Below are 21,729 nucleotides of genomic sequence, written 5' to 3'. Positions count from 1 at the left end.
TGACAAATGACATGAAAATCTAAAAGAAATGAGCATTATTGAAAAAACTATCACATAGAGTGATATAGACTATGTTCTGGCAGATGCGATTGGTTAGGTGGGCATTATTGTTTATGAATGGGTGAAAGGCTTGTTCCTTTGCTGTACTATTTTATGTTCTATAACATGGTGACTTGTGTCCCACAATTTTGAACAAGGCAATAGATATATTGTTAGTTAAACAAGAAAATCTGCAGATGCTGAGGTCTAGTGCAGTATGCAAAAGTGCTGGAGAAAGTCAGCAGGTCATGCAGCATCCATAGAAAATAAAAGGCAGTCATTGTTTCGGGCCTGAGCCCTTAATCATTCCTGAGGAAAGGCTCAGTCCCAAAATGTTGATTGCCTTTCACATCCTTTGGATGATGCTGTCTGACCTGCTGAGTTTCTCCAGCACGTTTGTGCACTGCAGATATAATGCCAGTTCATCTGTCAAAGTTCTATTGATTCAGGAATGGTTTCCACAGATTGGAACATAGAAAATGTAAGCAATTATTCAAGATAGGAGCAAAAAGGGAAGCCCAAATGAATTAGCCCAATAGTTGGGCAAATGTTGGAATTTACAATGAAATATGTTGCAAAAAGGATACTTAAAAATAATGACACAATTGAGCATGATCAACATGTTGTATATTTATTAGAAGGAAACAACATGTTAAGTGTTTTCTGAGGTAATTTGCAGAGTAGATAAGTAGATAAGGTATATCAGAACTGTCAGTGGTCTTTGAGAAGGTGTAAAAAATTAGGGAATGTTAAAGGATTAGAATGATCAACTCCATTGTTTTAGGATTAGGGTAATGGATAGAAAATAGAGAGATAGAATAACAGGAGATCCTTTGGATGGGATACATTGTAGTGTTGCAAGGTTCAGTGAAGGGGCCCCAATTATTCGCCGTCCCTATTCCTGATTTGGATGATGAAGACAATTGTAGTTTATGTGCAAGTGATATAAACTGGAAGACCATGTGGGCCATGAAGAGGATGTGGAAAAAATTAAAGGTGATAGAGATAATTAAACGGATGAGAATGTAAGAGAAGATAATAATGTAGTAAAATGTTAAATTAACCACTTATGGAGAAAAAAAATGAAAAACAAGAGTTCTTTAAGACAAAACGGTTTGCTAAAGGTTTTTATTCAAAAGGTCCTGGGTGCCCTTGTATATAAAAACTGCAAGTTAGCCAACAGATATAGCAAAGGGATAGAAAGGAAAATGGAATGTTGGCCTTAATTACAGGAGCACATGGGTTCATATTATTGAAATTTTAGAAGACCCCGGTGAGCCTGCATATATATTATTGTTTTGTAGGTCTAGAATGTCCACCTAAGGAAGAATATACTTATGACAGGAAAGCAACAAAGGTTCATCAGTCTTATTCGGAGGGTGGGGGTGGTAGGGCAATTGTTTTAGGAAGAAAGATTAAATAGATTGAAGCACAATCCCCGTAGCTTGAAGAACAAGAGGTGATTTAATTGACATTTTACTACAAATTTTTATGGGCCTTGAGAGGGTGGATGCAAGGTTGATCTTTCCCCTGGCTGTGGTGTCTGGAACAATGGATCACTGTCTCAAAATAAAAGTCAGTCATTTAGAACTAAAATAAAAAGATATTTTCTCAGCAAAGTTAATGTAAATGGAGTAGGGTGGGGTGATTGATGGTCATTGATGACTCAGCAAGTCAATGGTCAGTGGGGCACAGCATCAATGGTCAATGTGGACTTAATGAGTCAATAGTCAGTGCTGACTCATTGAGTAAATGATCAGTGGGAACAAGATGAATCAATGGTTAGTGGGGTCTTGTTGAGTCAATGGTTAGCAGGGACTCAGCAAGCCAGTAGTCAGTGTAGTTCAGGTGAGTCAATGGACAATGCAGATAAATGGAGTCGATGATCAGTGCTGATTCAGTAGTCAGTGGTCAGTGAAGACAAGACAATTGTGGTCAGTGGGGACTCAGATGGTCATTGCGGACATATAGTCAATGATCAATGGGGACTAAGTGAGTCGATGATCAGTGGAGACAAGGTGAGTCATTAGTCAGTGTGGTTGGTGCTGACTCAGTGAATCGATGGCCAGTGGAGACAAGACGAGTGAATGGTCAGTGTGGACTCATAGAAAGTCAATAGTCAGTGCGGACTCCACAAGCAGTAGGGGCCAGTTTCCGTGCCGCATGATTTTATGATTCTATGATTTCAAGTATCATTTGTTCCCTTAAGTTCAAGGTGCTGTGTCAATCGTCAAGCTGAGCTGCCTTGTAACAATGTCCAAAATCCTGTCATTTCCAGTCCTGTACTCATCTACATTGTTTGGGGTAGAGAATTCCTGACATTTTCAAGCTTATCAGTACAGAACTTTTTCCACAAGGCAGTCCTGAGTTTTGATCCATCGTTCTTGACTCTCCAGCTAGGGGATTGAACTGTTGAAGAAACTAAATAACCTTTCACAATTTTCTGCTTTTTCTCTCAAATTGGTTTTTTATCTTAATCTGGCATGACTGTAAGTCAGTGCTGAATTAATTCCACTAAAATATGGTTAATATAGGTCACTATTAGATGTTGTGCAGCAAAGCTTCATGTATTTGGGTCACTGCAGGATAAAACACATTAAATCTCGTGAATATGGATCACTGCAGAAAGAATGTATTCAGGTTGACCATCATACTTTCAACTTCATTTACTTTTGACACAATCCTGATTTTTTTTTAAAATTTTGATTTTTTAAAAATTTAAGTGATGAAATATAACTAAAGGAAGTTAAAAAGAAATTTTACTTTATACACAGTGGTATCCTGGCGTATATTCATGAAGCAGGTTATAGATATTGATGGCTCTGTACAAAGTCAAGAAATTATTCTCCTTGATCCAGTAGTGAATTCTTCATGGGGCAACAATCTTATATCTCAATAGTGGCTTGAGGAAAGATTCTTTTGTGCAACGTGGTTAAAATTGAATTCACCATCTGGAAAAAGTGAGAATGAAATTGCAAGTATATAAGGAACAGGGTAGAGGGTGGAAGTTGTGAGTTGCTCTGGAAGATAAACTGGTCTATTGGCAGTGAAATTCAAATGGGCTTTACTGATGAGATGTCCAGTAGACAGAACCAGTTACTAGGTCTCATTTTACTTGGGATGGAATCAGAGAACAAGCATAAAGCTCCCTGATATGTGTGTTTTCATTAAGGCAGCCATCTGGGCACCCTCCAACTAGATGGCATTAACATTGACTTCTTCGGTTTCCGTTATCCCCTCACCCCATTTTCCCCTGTGTCGCCTTTCCTCTAGCTCTCTTTCTCTCTCTGCCCTCCCCCTTTTCCCTCTGTCTTCTTTCATAGAGCCAAACCCCCCCACCCAATCAATTCTCACTCTCTTCTCTCCTGTCTTTTATCATATTCAATTAATACCTTTTGTCTTTTGGTCTAAACTCCTCCCGCTCCCATTCTTCTTTTTCCCCCAGTCTTTTAAATGCAGGTGCCTGTCTCTTTTTTTACTTGTACCTTGAAGAAGGGCTCAGGCCTGAAAGTCGGTAATATATCTTTACCTCCTATAGACATTGCGAGACCTGCTGAGTTCCTCCAGCATCGTTGTGTTTTACTACAATCATGTCTGCAGACTTTTGTGCATTAGCCCAACCATTTCTTTCCTTGCTTTCCACAAATTCCCAGGTTAAAGTTGTTCAAGCTCTGGGGATTTATCCACCTTTAAACATCTCAACATTTCTTCTTTCATGTTGCTTCATAAGTGCAACATCTCAAGACCATCAACATTTCTTCTTTCATGTTACTTCATAAGTGCTTCATTTTCAGGTCTAAAACATAACAAAATTAAATTATCGAATATTTGACTAGAAATCTGCTCACGACCATGAGAATAAAACAGCAATGCTATTCATGCATCTGACTGTAATATAAAGAATCTTGGCAGTTAGAAGACTTTCTTATTAACAGTTTTTGGAACAGCATTAAAATGACCAAACTTTTGTCAGCGGAAGAGTCACAGAGCATGTTCATTTTATATAATCTCCAATGAATGCAAACCTCGCCTGCAAAGACTATATCATCAGTGTTTGCATAGAAGTGTGTTAATAGGCACAAATGGAGCAGATGTTGGCCATTATAAGGCTTGATCATAAAGCCTTGATGTCCAAAGGTGAAGTATAGTGGACAGTTTTGGCTCCTTGGACTGTGTTTTCAATTCATAGATGACATGTCTATCATATGGGGAGGCCAAAAAGAAAGGCAAATTCAGTAAATATACAAAATGCTTTGAAGAGCTCAATAGGTTAGATACAGCAAGGATGTATCCCTAACTGGGAAATCTGGAACCAGAGAATCTCAAAAGGGTATTCTACCTCAGACTGCAAAAAAGCAAAATTTATGCACTCAAATGATGTTAAATCTTTCAAATTCTTTACTCCAGAGAGCTGCAGAGGCTCAGTCATTGATCTCAATCTAAAACCAGTCGTTTTCAAACTTTTTATTTCCAGACAGAATATGTGTTTTTCCTTTAATTTACAGGTGGTCTCAGTCTGGCATGAGACCATGGACAGACATGTCAGCAGGAGAATGGGACGGGGAATTGAAATTGGTGGCCACTGGGAGATCCATGCTATTACAACGGACTAAGCCAAAGTGCTTAATGAAGCAATCTTTCAATCTGCATCCACACTCTCCGATGTAGAGGAGGTCACAACGGAAACACCAGATGCAGTAAATGACCTCTATTGATTCACGAGTAAAGTGTTGGTTCACATGGAAGGACAGTTTGGGGCTGCAAATGGCTGTGAGGGAGGAGGTATGGACGCAAGTGTAGCATTTCCTGCAGACACAGCGTTAAGTACTGAGGAACCAATGAGAACATACATAGAGAATGACAGGGCCTAGGAAGTGTGGTAGAATAGAGAGAGGTGGGTGTACAAATACATGAGTACAAATACTTGAGCATGGAGACACAGCTAGACAAGGTGGGGAAGAAGGTCTGTAGGCCCCTGGCTTCATCAGATGGGACATTTGAGAACAAGAGTTGGGACGACATTATGCCACAACTGTATAGGACCTTGATGAGACCACATCTGGAATATTGTATGTGTTTGGTTATCATATTGGAAGCTTGTGATTAAGATTCATGAAGATAAGAAGGAGAGACTAGATAGGCTGAGACTAATGTCTCTGGAGTGAAGGACACTTGGTGGTGACTGTACAGAGGTTTGTAAAATCATGTGGGGCATAGTAAAGTTGGGTGGCACGGGCTTTTTGCCAGGGTTGGGAAATCTAAAACTGGAGGGCATAGATTTAAGGTGAGAGAAGGGAAAAGTTTAAAAGGGACCATAGAGGCAAAATTTTCCCCACAGAGGATGGTGGGTACATGGAATGAACTACCAGAGCAAGTGGTAGAGGCAGGTACACGTACATAATTCAGAAGATGTTTGGTCAACTTCATGGATAGGAAACAAGACAGACAAGGACTCATTGCAGGCAGCTGTGACTGGTTCTGTAAGGTTCCTTGGTGGGCCTGGACGAGTTGAGCCAAAGGGGCTGTTTCCAACCTCCATAACTCTACAAATCTGTGACCTCATGAGGGAGATGTTTCTTTAAGGTCCAATGAGATCATAATACTGGCCATCAGCAGTTTAAATACTAAACAATAAGAGAGAGTATAATTACATTTCTGTGAGGGCATTGGCTTGGAAGGTCAATGATGGAATGAAGTTAAAGGTCTAGGATGTTCTGATGGACCAGAGGTGGCCAACCTTTTAATTTTTAATTTAGACATAGAACACAATAACAGGTCATATCAACCTATGAGCCCAATTAACCTACACCCCTGTTACCTACTCATGGGCCAAAATGGCCTGTTACTGTGCTGTCTGTCTAAATTAAAAAGTAAGGTTGGCCACCCCTGTTGGACGATAAGAGGCAGGGGCATATAGTTCTGAGCAGAGATCAGAGGCACTGAGAGTACTTGCATTGGAAGATTTGCTAATGAGATAACTGGTGTTTAATTGTTAAATAACACAGAGTTTTGAAGGGATCTGCAGAAATATAAAGTGAAATAACTGGATCACATGGGTTAATCGAGCAGTGAGGATATCAGATTGACAATTTCTGTCTAATTCATGGATAGTGGATTGAATTGATACCCTCTCTGATGTGTGTGTGTGAATTTTCCAACCCAGTTCTCCTCCTTGTTTTATGAAAGCAATCCAATATGCCCAGGAATCAATAACATGAAAGTAGATTCCCATTTCCTCCATATGGACAGTGAGGTATAGGGATCTTCCATTTAAAACTGTCATTAGAGATTGAGATAAGAAGTCAGGAAATATTTCTTCAAAGTGAGGGCCACTGAACCTAGTCTTGCTTGTGCAATGACCTTGGAAGGACAAAATGAGATGAGGTGGATCACAAGCTAAGGAGAAGATGCTATCTCTCTGATACCTGGCTTGAGTTAAAAGTGTTAAACAGAGCTGTATGAATCTCAATATCTGAACCATCTCCCTTTAGCAAGAGCATTTTCAGTGATTCCATTTCCTTCCCTAGCAAGTATAACAGCAGTATGACATATCGATACAGCACTGGAGCATGAATTAAATACACAATTGTTTTGAGAGCTAATCATACTTTATTATCTTCATCTGTCATTGGTGATGCTGGTGTCTACTCAGACTGTCCCAGTTTAACCTGTCACTCTCTGCATCTTCTTACAATATAACTTGATTTTTCTCAATCTGACATTCATACGCTTTGATTCCGATATGGAAATACCTTGCAAGTGTTTGATAAACAAAGAACATTCAGGTCTGTGGCTCTTCAACAGCATCTGCAGTGTTTTTTTAAAAATAGAAGTAGTTTTAGATATACTTATGGAAAGCTGTAATGGTGAAAGTAAAGGGAAAAGATGTGGAAACTGTAACTTAATTTGACCATTTCAAAAAATAAAACATTCTGCCCATTATTCCAGGTAAATCCTGCTGAGAAGACCTCCACTGTAACACTTAAAATTAAATAAATGTGATTGAGGAAAAGTCCTAATAATCAAGTACAAACAAAGAATCAATTTGATTAAAGAATCCATTAAAGTCAGTCATACTGAAGGAAATGGAAGTTATAGTGGAAGCGTTTGTGGTGATTTATCAAAATTCTTTGGACTCTGGGCAGATCCTGAGAGATTGGAAGACAGAAAATGTTGCATCACTGTTTAAAAAAAGGTGTAGGTAAAAAGCAGGTTAAATAGACCAGTTATCTTAAAGTCATTAGCCAGAAAATGCTAGAAATTGGATTCAGGAAGGGCATGCCATGTATGAAAAATTTATTGAAGTCCTTTGTGGGTATAATGAGTGCAGTGGGTGGAGGACAACAGGTAAATGTTGTATATTTGTGTTTTCCGAAGGTGTTCGATAAGATACTGCAGAAGGTAAAGTACAACTGATTATCCAAAATCGGATCCCCCAAAATCCTCATTTCTCTGAATTAAAAAAAAAAATTGGACAAATGAGGATATCCAAAACAATCAGAAATTCTCATTTATCTGAATTTATTTTGGAGCCGAACTGACCTCAACGATTTGAAACAAAAATTCGATCGACATGCAATTAGAACGAAGATTGTCCTCATTTCAGGTAACTCCTTCCCCTCTCTTTTTCAATTCCTTCTTTACTTTTCCCTATTGACTTTTCTCTCCAACTCTCCCTCTCAAACTGCATGCCACTGTGTCCCAGGTGTAAACAGCGACATCAGGGAGAGTGGCCTCCTGGACAGGAAAGGACCTTGGGCTCAATGGCATTCCCTCCCTCTCTTCTTCTCTCCCCTTCCTCTTCACTTTCCTCCCTCCTCTCCCCTCCCTTTCTTTCTGCTTTTTTCCCTCTCTTCTTCCTTGGCATGCTGGAGTTCCCGACGCTGACTCTTAACTCTCCCCTCGGCCTACTAATGGACACACACACCGGACTCCTCGGTGTGCATGTGCGGTAGGCCTAGGGGAGGATTCGGAGTCGGGTCTCAGGCGTCAGGAGCTCCAGTAACCAGGGAGACAGGAGCCCACTGACTCGCCAATGAGTGTTTCACTGGCCTGGGAAGCCTCACCGGGGATCACAGCAGCGGTTGGGAGATCTTGGGGATCGGCAGTGGGGGTTGGGACCTGTCAGGGATCGATGGCAGCCAGCATCTTTTTGGTAAGAATTAAACATTATTTTAATGCTTAAAAAGCCTTCCCTTGTTGTTTGTGGTGGTTTAAACATTGATACAAGTGATTTGCTGTTGCTACTGACCTGTTTTTAAAAAATGGCCAGTTCTCAGAAATTTTTTTTATCTGACATAGACCCAGTCCTGATCATTTTGGATAATTGAAGTTGTACTGTATCTAATTTTGTTGATGAGACTGAATTCAATGAAAAAGCAAATTATGCAGGGAATGCAGAGTCTGCAGAATGATATGTATTGGTTAAGTGAACGGGCAAAGTTCCAGCAGATAGAGTACAAGTTGGTAAATACAACAATAAAATGATAGATCACATTATTATTTAAATGGTGAAAGATTGGGGTGGGCACAGTTGGCATAGGGGTTACTGCAACATCTTTACAGTGCCGGTGATTGGAACAGAGGTTCGAATCCTGTGCTGTCTGTAAGGAGTTTGGATGGGTTTTCCTGGGGGCTCCGCTTTCCTCCTACCTTTTGAAACCTACTGAGGATGTAGGTTAATTGAATGTATATTTGGCGGCATGGACTTGTGGGCCGAAATGGCCTGTTACTGTGTTATATGTCTGTATGCACTGTATGTATGTATTTATTGCAGTGTGTTGTTGTGCAGAGGGACTTGGGAATGCTTGTACTTGAATTATAAAAGGTTGATTTGTAGGTGCAACAGGTAGTCAAGAAGGCAAATGGAATTTTGGCCTTCACCACTGGAGGAATTGAATTTAAGAGCAGGAGGTTCTGCAGCAACTGTAGTGGGTACAGTTTTGGTCTCTTGAGAAAGAGTATATTGGCTTTGGGGACAATGCAGAGGAGGTTCACCAGGCTGATTCTGGGGATGAGATGTTATGGTATGAAGAGAGATTGAGTGACCTGGCAATATACTTGTTGTTTATCACAAGAATGAGAGGGGATCTTCTTGAATTATAAAATTGTAAAATGATATATAAGATAGACATGGGAAAGCTGGTTTCACTGACTGCGGTGATATGACCACCAGCCTACTGCAGGGGGCGAACTCTGTACCTGCAGGAAGACCACCTAAGGGGCTGACTCCACCTGGCTGTCAATCAGCTGACCCGAATATAGACCTGAGCTGGCCCCTCCTGAGCCAGTCACACGGGGAGCCACCAAGGCCAAAAGTTCAGACTTTTACTGGAATAAAGCCTGTTGTACAGTCTTTTGAGTTTTGTGCTTGTTTGTTGCTACCTCAGTGCACTACACTGTCAGGTGAGACTAAAGCTAATGGATAGAGCCTCAAGATTCAGAGGATGGAAATATAGAAAAGCCTCTTTTTCCAGAGAGCAAGGAATCTGGGGAATTCTCTCCCCATAGAAGCAGTAGTGGCTGTCTCTTTAAATATATTGAAGACAGAGTTTAATTTTTGCATAGTAGAGGAATTAAAGGTTAAGGGGAAAAGGCAGGTAGGTGGAGCTAAGCCCTCAGGCAGAGCAGCCATGATCTTATTGAATGGTAGAGAAGGCCCATTAGGCTGTATGGCCTAATCCTGCTCCTATTTCTCATGTTCTTATATGCTTATACTGTTTTAAAATACTATGACTGTGATGCGCTGAGGTAGCAAGCAAGCACAAAACTCAAAAGACTGTACAACAGGCTTTATTCCAGTAAAGGTCTGAACACCAAGTCTTGGTGACTCCTCGTATGACTGGCTCAGGAGGGGCCAGCTCAGGTCTATATTCAGGTCAGCTGATTGACAGCCGGCCAGGTGGAGTCAGCCCCTTAGGTTGTCTTCCTGCAGGTACAGTGATCACCCCCTGCAGTAGTCTGGTGGTCGTATCACCGCAGTGACTTATTTTGTTTTCAGAATCTTATCACTGTTGTGAATTGTTGCAGCTCAGAAATTGATATTTTTCACCACAGTGGACATAATTGGAAGTAGTTTCCACGAGACAGTGCCCAAATTCAGCCCGCTTTACTATCTTGCACCTTCATTTCATTTTATCCTTACTTCTTTATTTACCATCAAAGTGGATGTGAAGATCTCCTATTGTAAGTCTGGCACAAACTTGGTTTCTGACCACTTTTATAAAACTTTTTTGTTCATAGAAGTCAGTTGATTCAGCAAAGCTTTTGTTTAAGTGATATTCTCAGGCAGTGTTATGGCTGAAGGATCAAATAATTCTCCTGGGTCATCTCCACTGGGCAATACAAAAAGAATTGTCAGGAGGATTTTTATCACCAATATCACAAATTCCACCGTATTAACACTTAACTTGTCACAAGGATCGTCAGATTCCAGATTTCTCTTGGAAATATAAAGATCCTTTTGAAAGACACTGCACAAATCATCCCAACATTGGGCCCATCAGTACGAAGCTTCTGAAAGTACAAAGTATCAACTCATGACTTGAGGTGCTAAAGTTAGTCAGTCATTGCACCACCACTGAAAGACACCTCCTCCCCTTTTCCAATACAGATGGATGTGGGAAGATATTCCTTCCAACCATGCAGCAAATGATTGTGATTTCTCAATGTGACACTTGCTTTTTTAATATTACAGGGCCATTGTATACTGTCAATGGATCGACAATCTCCATGAGACTGGAAAAATACTGTCTGTCTCAGGCCCATTAAGTGGTTTTCTTAAATGGATACTATGCCATCTAACAAGAGGAATTGTCAAACGGGAAATGTATGGTCAAGGCATTGGGCGTTTCTCAAAGGAGGAAATATATACCTTAATGGAAAAGGACATGCGAGCACTTTCAGTCATCTTGGGTGAGATAAAGCATTAATTTACTCTCATATATTACTTAATGAATTACAAGTTCCAATGAAATCAGAAACTGCAATCAACTGAAGGTTTCTGTGAATAACATTGTTACTGCCCTCCAGCACTCACGGAAATAATCTTCAATTAAATATTGACCCCGTTTTCATTTTATATTACTTTGCTTTCAGGTAGGCGTGAAAATTTTGTGGAACAGTTGTGAATAAGAGCAAAGGAGTTATTCTTACTGCTATTTATCTCTCATTAAAATCTTGTTAGTTCATTTAAATTGATTGCTGTGAAGACCTTTAGGACACTTGCAAGATATAATATAAATGTACTTATTATATTTGTTTTGGAAGAAATTGTCTCAAAAAAATCCTTTTAGTGTATTTTCAGTTCAATAACAATAAATAGTTTGAAGATTTGGTCTTTTTGACGATGCCTTAAATTTCCTACGTTGGACGACATTTGTTTTTGTACATTTCATCTCTTTGTCCTTTGTGATATTCCATTGACTCAAATCTCTGTATTAAGGTTTCAAGGTATTGTTACTGTGGCTATACACCACTGTACACTGTTACTTGGTTACTGGCACTGTGTATATGCTTGATTCATATGTATGGCTGGCCCGCCTTCCCTGGGTGACCCCACCCCCTGGAATCCCCTAATAAAGGCAGTTAAGCTCAGTCCTTCCCTCAGTATGAGTCCGGGGATCGGGGCAGAACAGGAGAATGGTCTAAATTTATGGTATTAAAAGCCAATCTTTTTGTAGTGTATCAATTTTAATACCATCAAATTTTTGTAATGGACAAGCTGCTAAATCCGGATAAACTAGATGTAGATCCTCAAACGCTTGACACCCCAGACCAATTCAAGCTCTGGCTTATCTGCTTCAACGACTTCTTGCACACCAGTGCTCAAGTTGTGAGTACCCACAATGACAAACTAGGCCATCGGGCCTACACCTACATTAGAGGCTGCACGAGGTTCAGGAGGCCATGAGTAAACTCTAAAGTAGGTACAGCCCCAAAACTAATGCAGTCTATGCCAGGTACCTCCTCACTATGCGCAATTAACAAGCTGGTGAGCCTCTTGAGGAGCACATTCAAGCCCTGCGCGAACTAGAGTGTGCATGCGGCTGTAAAGTCATGACTACAGAAATCTACACAGATGAGCTCATCCGGAATGCCTGCAAAGTGGACATTCATTCAGACTATGTCTGCCACCAGCTACTGGAACTCAATGAACTAACCTTGGATAGGACAGTCAAGATTGCCAAAACGCTGGATGTAGCCTTTTTCAACTTGGACCCTTTTGCATCCGATGATGCGATCATCTCATGGGGAACATGGGCGCTGCCATCTTGGGATGCAGCATCACATTCTGCTGCAGCACAGGGGTGTCCTGACTTCACCACTGCCACTGCCGAGGCACAGAAGTGCTACTACTGCGGCCAACCAAAACATCCCCCCGGAAGCGCTACCCGGCGAAAGAAGCAGTGTGCTTAGGGTGTGGGAAGAAAGGGCACTATGCTAAAATATGTAAGTCCAGACCTTCCCTCCCGAGCAGCGCCACGTGCAGGCAGTTGGGGCAGACATCTTGGCTGATGTAACTTCCGCCATCACTTCTGTCCCCGAACAACAGCACCGCTATGGAAGCTGCTATCTTTCCATCCCAGGCCATGGGCACCATCTCATCAGTCCAACACCGACAGTGACTCTGACTATGACAGAGTACTGGCTTCCATTACACTCGATCAGCACAGCCCTCACCAACTCACTCACTCTATGATGGAGGCTGAAGTAAACAAACACCCTGTCACCTGCCTGTTCGACAGCAGCAGCATCAAAAGTTTTGTGCTCCCTGAATCGGTGCAGTACTGTTTACTCGTGGCGAGTCCATCCAGTTGCAAGATATCCCTGGCATTCAGGTCACATTTGGCCGTGACTCTGGGCTACTGCATGGTATCATTAACTGTATTTTAAATTGTTGGTCATACCCCAGCTCTGCTCATCGGTAATCCTGTGGCTAGACTTCCAGCGCCACCTCAAGTGTAATTTTCAAATTCGACAGGCCCCATCCTCCTCTCACTATCCACAACCACCAAATTTTAAACTGCCCACCCTCCCCTCCACATGTGATCTACCACAAGATCCGACCTGCAGGCTGTCCATCCACCGGGTACACCCTCCCCCTGTTCGCTAACCTCACCCCCGACTGCAAACAGATTGCCACCAAAATCAGTAGATACAGCATGGGCGACAGGCCATTCATCAAGTTAGAGGTGCAACAGCTTCTGGCTGAGGGGATCATAGAACCGAGCACAACCCCCTGGAGGGCCCAGTCGTGGTGGTCAAGAACGGGAAAAACAGCATGGTTGTGGACTACAGTCAAACTATAAACCGTGTACCCCCTTCCCTGCATCGCTAATATGGTAAATCAGATTGCCCAGTACCAGGTGTTCTCTACTATTCTCTCCCTATACCATCAGTGCTCTGTGATTAGTAAGGGATTACTTAAGGTGGTATGTGAGTGGGGAAACAAGGTTGAGAACCACTGCTCTATACCCAATTGTTACTGAAATATTTTGCTTGAGAAATATCGTCATTGGCCCATTCTCTTTGGAGTTTTGAAACCGTGCACATAACGAGTCAATTAGGTACGATTAAACCAGAGGTTTTCAAACTTTTTCTTTCCACCCATATGCCACCTTAAGCAAATCTTACTAATCACAAGAGCACCGATGGCATAGAGAATACTTAAAGTGGTATGTGAGTGGAAAGAAAAAGGTTGGAAACCACTAGTCTCGATGTTTCAGGACTTTGTGTAGAACCAGTGACGTGGCATCCACAGTAGACCTGTAAACAACGATAGGTAAATTGGAACAGATTCATGCCACTGCTCAAACAGGAGCTGATACTGCATGCTTCGTCATCGGCCTTTCAAAACACTTCATCACTGTTGATGTGTGCCACTAGTCGATAGTCATTTAGGCAGTTTACCACACTCTTCATGGGCATTGGTACGATTGACACCTGTTTGAAACAGGTAGGTACCGTGCCCTGCAGGATTGAGATGTTGAAAATAACCATGAATACGTTGGTAAGTTGGACCAGATGCTTTACTCGGATTCACTCTTCTGAAGGCAGCCCACACATCATCCTCGCATACGGACAGGAGGGGATCATCAGGGGACATGGGGGTGAGCAGTGGTGGTTCATTCTTACTCTCATTGTTGAATCAGCCATAGAATTCAGCAGGGAGTGAAGCTTTGCCGTCATCTATTCCACCGGATTTTGTTTTGTAGCAAGATATGTTATTTAGACCCTGCCACAGCTGTTGGGTATTCCTCAAGGTTTCCATTTTTGTCCAGAAACTACGTTTTGCCCAGGAGGTGGCTTTCTGCAAGTCAGATCTGCTCTTTTTGTAGTGATCTGGATCTCCTGACTTAAATGCTTGTAATTTGGCTCTCAGCAAGTTCTGGATTTCATTGTTCATCCAGGGCTTCTGGATGGGAAAAACTCTGAACGATATGGTGGAGTTACACTCATCCACAGCTGTTTTGATAAAGTCTGTGACAGCCCTGGTGTAAACATTCAGATTCTCAGCTGAGTTCTTCAATACCGCTTAATCTGCTGAATCGAGGAAGTTCTGCAACTGTTCTTCAGCCTCCTGCAACCACCTTCTTCCTTTTCTGATCTCTGAAGCTTCTCTTTTTAGGCACTGACTGTATGAAGGCAAAAGGAGCTGACCTGCCAAAATATAGTCTCGGGAAAGAATGGTAGGCCTTCCTTATCTTGTTGTAGCAGTGATCAAGTGTGCTGGAACCTCTGATGCAGGAGGTTACCTGCTGGTGGTAACTGGGCAGAATTTTCTTGAGACAGGCCTGGGTAAAGTCTCTGTCTAAGAGTGTAGTGGGTCATTGTGGGCCGTCTCTTGTTTACTGACCACATCATGCAGTCTCTTGTTTACTGACCACATCATGCAGCTCCACAAGTGCCTGTTTGTAATAGGCTGTTGTACACTTTACTAAACTTGACTCGAGAACATTTTTAGCAAAGAGCTATGAACATGTTCCTTTGCTGTTTAACACAGATGTAATGTTGGATTGGGAAAAAGGTTAAAAATCACTGTTTTAATTGTACCTAACTGACTCGTTATGCACTCTATTTCATAACTCCAAAGGAAATGGGCCAAAATGACAATTTTTTTTCAAGCAAAATATTTCGGTAACAAATGGGCGGAGAGCAGAGCTTCTCAACCTTTTTTTCCCCACTCACATACCACCTTAAATATCCCTTACTAATCACAGAGCACCTATGGCATAGGGATAATTTAAAGTGGTATATGAGTGGAAATCCACTGGGGAAGGAAGTTGTCATCTAACAATGGTCAAATAATAGGAAAGACGATCCAAATTGATGATCACATCAAAAGATGCTGGAAATATGCAGCAGGTAACATGGAGATTTAGACAATGAGAAATTTCAAGTTGATGTCCTTCCTTCAGAAATCTAAATTGATTTTGTTTGGTACTTGTAGGTGATAAGAAGTATATTATGGGCACAAGGCCTTCCACCGTTGATGCAGCAGTATTTGGGCAGTTGGCGCAGGCAATGTGGACTCTACCTGGAACCAGACCGGAAAGACTGATCAGAGGTGAGAGTAATCAGCTTTGTAATAAAGAATGCACACAATTGAAACAAATGTTATTGCTGAAAATAACATAGATTGCACATATAAAGCACATAGATTGTGAATAATTGGCCCACTCACCAATTCTTGTGGTACCCCAGATGCTTTGGCCTGAAAACCTGTGAAAGGCATTTTTATTGGGACTCACTGTTTTCCAAAATCCAAACATAATTTCTCTGCTATAAATCTATGTTGATGCAGAATCAGAATATATTATCATGAAGATGTCACAAAATTCATTGTTTTTGCAAGAGCATCGCAGGTGCAAACCTTCATATAAACCACCTTACAACAATAAATAAAAATAGTGCACAGAAAGTTAAAGTAAGGCCATGTGTTTGGTTCATTGATTATTCGAGAATCTGATAGCAGAGGGGAAGAAGCTGTCCTTGTGCCATTTAGGCTCCTGTACCTTTTTCCTGATGTTATCATAGTGAAGAGGGCATGACCTGGGTGGTGGGGGTCTTTGAGTATAGAGGCTGCTTTCTTAAGACACCGCCTCTTGCAGGTATCCTTGATGGAGTGAAGTCTGGTGTCCATGATGGTGCAGGCCAAGTTAACATCCTCTGGAGTTTTTTTATTTTCATGAGTGTTGGGACCTCTGGACTAGACAGTGATGGAACCAGCCAGAATGCTCTCCACGGTTCAGCTGTAGAAGTTTTTGAAAGTCTTCAGTGACATACCAAATCTCCTCAAAAACCTCAAAAAGTATAGTGGCTGGAGAACCTTCTTCATGATTGCATCGACATGGAGGCTCCAGGATAGATCTTTGGGGATGTTGATATCCAGGAATTTGACGTTTTTGACACTGTCCACGACTGAGCCCTCAATGAGGACTGGAATGTGCTCTCCTGACTTCCTCTTGAAGTCCACAATCATCTCTTTGGTTTTGCTAATGTTGGGTGCAAGATTGTTATTGAGATACCATTCAACGAGCTGATCTATCTTCTTCCTATATGCTTCGTCATGGCCATTTGTGATTCTGCCAACAACTGTGGTGTCATCAATAAATTTGTAGATAGCATTGGAATTGTGCCTGCCCACACAGTCATGGGGATATAGTGAGAAGAGCAGTGGGCTAAGCATATATCCTTGAGGTGCACCTGTGTTAATCAGTGGAGACATTGTTTCCAATTCGTACTGACTGTGGTCTTCCAATGAGGAAGTCAAGGACCCAGTTGCAGAGGAGGGGTTTAAGAGGCCCAGGATTTGGAGCTTCTTGACCAGCACTGAGGGAATAATGGTGTTGAAGGCTGAGCAGTAGTCTACGAAGAGTTTCTGTTTTCAAGGTTATCCAGAGCTGAGTGGAGAGCCAATAATATTGTGTCTGCTTGGAGTGATTTGGTGATAGCTGATTTGCAGTGGGTCCAGATCTTTACTTAGGTATGTGTTAATTCTGGCCATGATCAACCTCTCAAAGCTTTAATCTCAGTAGATGTTAGTCCTACTGGGCGATAGTTATTGAGGCAGCTCACTCTGCTCATCTTTGACACTGGGATGATTGATGTCCTTTTGAAGCAAGAGGGAACCTCTGCCTAAGTATCTTTCTTATTATTTAGAGCTTTGTATTTCCATTTTCTCTCTCCCTTCTTCCTATCATTTTGCAGGAATTATTCTAGATACTGTCAAACTTTGAAATTTGAAAGCCAGAATATTTGTTATCTTTGCCATGGACGTCATCAGATTTATTAATGATCAGCTCATGAACATCTGTGTAGTATTCTTTTACTAATACTGGTTTATTTTTTTGCGTTAAATAAGCGTCATCAATACCTGAAATACACCTTCCAATCCTTTGAACACAGGTGTGAAATTAAGACATTTGGCTGACCTGCACTTTTAGAGGCCAACACTATTACTTACTATTGTGACAACTGGAGGTTTTGAGAAATTGAAATTAAACTAAGAATCAGAATTGATTGTCCTGAACATCATGAAATTTGCTGTTTTACGACAGCATTACAGGAGCAAATATTGCCATAAATAAAATAGTGCAAAGGGAGAGAAAATAAGGTAGTATCTGTGGTTCATTGTCCATTTAGAAATCTGATGGGAGAGGGTAAGAAGCTGTGTTCGTACAGTGAGGTATCTGTCTTCAGGCTCCTGTACCTCCTTGCTGATGGTAGCAGTGTGAAGAGCGCATGGCCTGGGTGGTGAAGGTTTTTGAGGACAGAGGCTGCTTTCTTAAGACATCACCTCTTGTAGATGACCTTAATGGAGTGAAGACTGTTGCCCATGATGGCACAGACTGAGTTCACAACTCTCTGTAGTCTTTTCCTGCCCTGTGCATTGCCACCTCCATACCAAACAGTTAGAATGCTCTCCATGGTACACCTGTAGAAATTTGCAAGAGTCTTTGGTGACATAGCAAATCTCAACTTCTCATGAGGTATAGCTGTTGGTGAGCCTTCCTCATGATTGCATTGAACTGCAAGAAAATTCTGCCATACTATGAGAATGCAGATTACTTACACTTGAATTTTCTTAGTATCTTGCACCAAAAATGGGCATTCCTCTAATTTCAACATAAAATTTCAGACATTTGTGACGATTAATAAGGTCAACCTTTCAGGTTTACAGAGCACATACTGAAAAATAGAGACCTCTTGTGGTAATTCTAGGTTTCAGTCATGATTACCTAGTCACTGAAATTCTTCATGTGTCTACAAGGTGGTGCTGCAGGCAAAATAGTTGATCTTTTGCTTAAGTGCCGCCAGGAACTTCCAGTTATGGTCTCCTACAATTTAATTAATAATGTTGAAAATGCACATCAGTGAGCAAGTCATTAAATTAAAGAAAATTGGAAATACGTTGCTAAACTGTAATATATCAAAATAACCATATTACAACCTAAGATGTGCAGATATTTTAAAATTAATGTTTTTATAATTTCTATTTAAATAATGTATAAATTTATAATGGGTTTTATAAGTGTGAAACATTGTGAACATTATTTTATGCTTCGAGCTAGTGATAAAACCCTGAAACCACTTGTAGTTCAGATATTCTCATGTAAAGAGGATGTAATTGTTATGGAAAGATAAATACTTGAGGATTTATGTTCCCCTTTATCTCAATGAATACACAGAGGTGTAAAAAAATCAATATATGACCTTTAAAACAATTTGTAATTTGTTCCTTTATCAGTATTGGTTAATTTGTGATTTTGTATAAAAATATTTATTCAGAGTCCAAATATTATGCAAGGATTTCCTGACAATTTGACTTGGAGAAAAGGTAGTGAAACTTTGGAATTTTCATCACCACTGCTAATTTTCAGATCTTAATAGGAGACTTAAGATCAGTAATACGGTCAGAAATGGGCAATTCAATTCAATTGATTTACACTAGCATTTATGGCAAGAGGAGCCTCCTTACACCCTCCCTTCTTCATCTAACCCTTTCACATTATCCTTCTTGGATCATTCGCCCCTCAGATTTATAAATGGCTTCTCCAGTGAGGGTCATAAATAAGGCTGTTTGGAAAGAGCAAGGAATGCAATTACGATTTGCTTTGGTTCCAATTTTTCAGCTTTACTGGATGCTGCACAATCCTTCTACTGAACGAGGTATCACCATAAAGTTGTAAAATTATCAGTTGTTATTGCACAATAGGAGTGAGAGAGAACAGTATCCTGAGGATGACTCTATGGCTCTAAGACTGACTATGAGGAGAACAATAGAAATTGGTTAATATTTTCTTCTTTGTGGCAGGGAATGTATCTGAAGAGGGATTATGGGACTAGAAGATTAAGTGTTTCTTTATCCACAGATGCTACCTAACGTGCTGAGTATTTATGATCTTTTCTATTTTGATTTCACATTCACAAGAATTTATAATGTTTTGCTTTTGTTCATTTGTGTGAAGTCGGTGAAATGATATGCTCTCTATATACATATTTATTCTCTTACCATAAACTTGCAGAAACCAATGTACAGCAGAAGATGAGGATTTTTTTTGTGTGGAAAAGGGTGGTTGTGATCTCAAATTCACACTGTGCAAGGGTAGTGGAAACTGAGTCAATCTTTTGAAAGGGAACTAGGGAGACACAAAGGAAAAGAATTGGCAGGGTTGTGGAAACAGAGCAGCATGCACTCAGTTGGTTGAGTTGGCCATCTTCTTTGTGGTAATCACACTTGGATTCTATGATTTCCTCCAAGCATTTTCATTGCTTTCATTCAAATCAAATGTTCTTCGTGTTATATTGAATAATCATAGTATTTTTGCAAACCTCTGAATAGAAAGATTCCCAGAGTCCATTTTCAACGGTACACTGCTGCAGAACGCACAGTAACATATTTGTAATCATTTTCAGATGAACTGGTCAATCTTGCCTTGTATTGTGAGAGAATTAAGAGGAAGTTCTGGCCCGAATGGACAGCAGAAAGCGATGAAGCTTCAGATAGTAATGAAGATGAAACAAGTGAAGACAGTTTGACTCCCACACCACTCCAAGACTTCAGTTTGTACTCTCGCACAGAAACATTTGATGAGGAGTTAACTGAGAACAGTGTTTCCTATTCTCAAACTCCTGACACAGATTATACTGGCCATTCACTCTTTGATTCAGATGTGGAAATGGAAGAATACACAGATAATGAACTGGTTAAATGAAACATCCTGAAGAAACAAAACACTGTATATTTTTCACCTTAAGCAGAAAAACTGATGTTCTCTGGTGGACAATAGTAGTACTCAATACAGGTATTGTCTTTCAGACCAATGTGAAATCATTGTCCATTACAATTAGCTGAGAAACTCATTTACACCAGTGAAGTCTACTCCTCTGAATGTATAGAATTTAACTGATATATACAGTATGCTAATAGAAAAGTACATTCAATCATAAAATGTCACTGTTTGGTGGGTAGCCTCATGTGCCTAATGCTATAGCATCTGCTTTGGACACTGCAATTCTTTTTAGGTATCCTGCACAGAAATGCTTTTCCTTTATTAATTTAGGTCATTTCCAAAACTACATACATCTGAGAAATATGATAGAACATTTCACTGTATATCACAGTGATATAAATAAAACCTTCTCTTCAAGGTTCTTAAAGACTTTGCTATGGAGTGCCAGCATGTAGAAATTTATGCTGTTATTGTTAAAGGTGAAAATAAAGCATTCAATCAAGAAGATACAAATGCCAATTCAACGAGGCAAATTGTGAAGGTGTGCATAGAGAGCAGTAGTGTATTTAAATTATGTTTGTGTGTATATATTTCTTCAAATATATGTACACACACACACACACACACACACACACTTATCAACTAGGCTTACTTATGAATTGATGGAATAATATGATGTCGAATTACTTTCCTAGATTTTGTATATTTAAACTCTGTGCATTTACACAGAATGACAGTGTGTGAAACCTATTGTAAATAGTGCTGTTAAATTTACATTGATAGTTTATTTGAATGTCCTTATTATATTTTACTTCTACCAAGTATGACTTGGCAAGAATAGTTTTTGGACATAATTGGTCAAATAGTTGGATAATTCACATATACTAGCTCTGTAGCAATTGTCCAAATTAGATTTTTAGTGAATAATTACTTAAATTAAATTGAACGGATATAAAGAATAGGGACTCCATTTGAGCAGATCAAAAATGCTGTAAGTGCTGGAAATCTGAAATCAAACCCAAAATGCCAGAAACATGCAGCAGGTCAGAGCGCGTCCTGAAGGGTCATGGACTGGGAATCTGTAAACTTTATAGCTCTGCAATGAGAACATTGCTTCAGTATTCCAGCAGTCCCTTTTTTGTGGCAACATGATTTTCGTTGCAAATATGTTGCTAACGTGATGTATTATCTATCATGGTGGCACGATATCACTCGATACTCATTTTCAGCTGGCACCATGTGCCATCAAAGAATAAAGGCATCAAGATTCCTCCCAAGCTAGAAGGCATTGTCCTCTCTAATATGCTGCAGGGTGAGAGAGTGGAATTACTCCAGGTTCTGGTATACAGTTTAATGAAACGTAGTCAGTTTTCTTTGAATTGAGGGTCTTAGTCATGATTCTTACCCACAGAGGGTAGAAAACTGTTAGATGATGTAAATATTTTCAACTCCA

General features: G+C 40.4%; 1 protein-coding gene across 4 annotated transcripts in view; it reads left to right on the top strand.

Annotated features, from left to right (window-relative positions):
* The window catches only part of faxcb (failed axon connections homolog, metaxin like GST domain containing b), a 70,774-nt gene extending 49,965 nt beyond the window's left edge, over nt 1–20,809 (top strand). For all 4 annotated transcript variants that reach the window (XM_069887133.1, XM_069887131.1, XM_069887132.1 and 1 more), the window contains 3 exons: nt 10,736–10,953; nt 15,491–15,607; nt 19,960–20,809. In XM_069887133.1, the coding sequence (XP_069743234.1) occupies nt 10,736–10,953; nt 15,491–15,607; nt 19,960–20,258 (634 nt within the window). In that variant the 3' untranslated portion in view covers nt 20,259–20,809. The remainder of the gene's footprint in view (nt 1–10,735; nt 10,954–15,490; nt 15,608–19,959) is intronic.
* Nucleotides 20,810–21,729: the final 920 nt, after the last annotated feature.

The sequence above is a fragment of the Narcine bancroftii genome, chromosome 6, assembly GCF_036971445.1.
Source record: "Narcine bancroftii isolate sNarBan1 chromosome 6, sNarBan1.hap1, whole genome shotgun sequence".
Lineage (NCBI taxonomy): Eukaryota > Metazoa > Chordata > Chondrichthyes > Torpediniformes > Narcinidae > Narcine > Narcine bancroftii.
The sequence above is the reverse complement of the archived record's forward strand: the minus strand, read 5'-3'. Positions and strand labels throughout refer to the sequence as shown.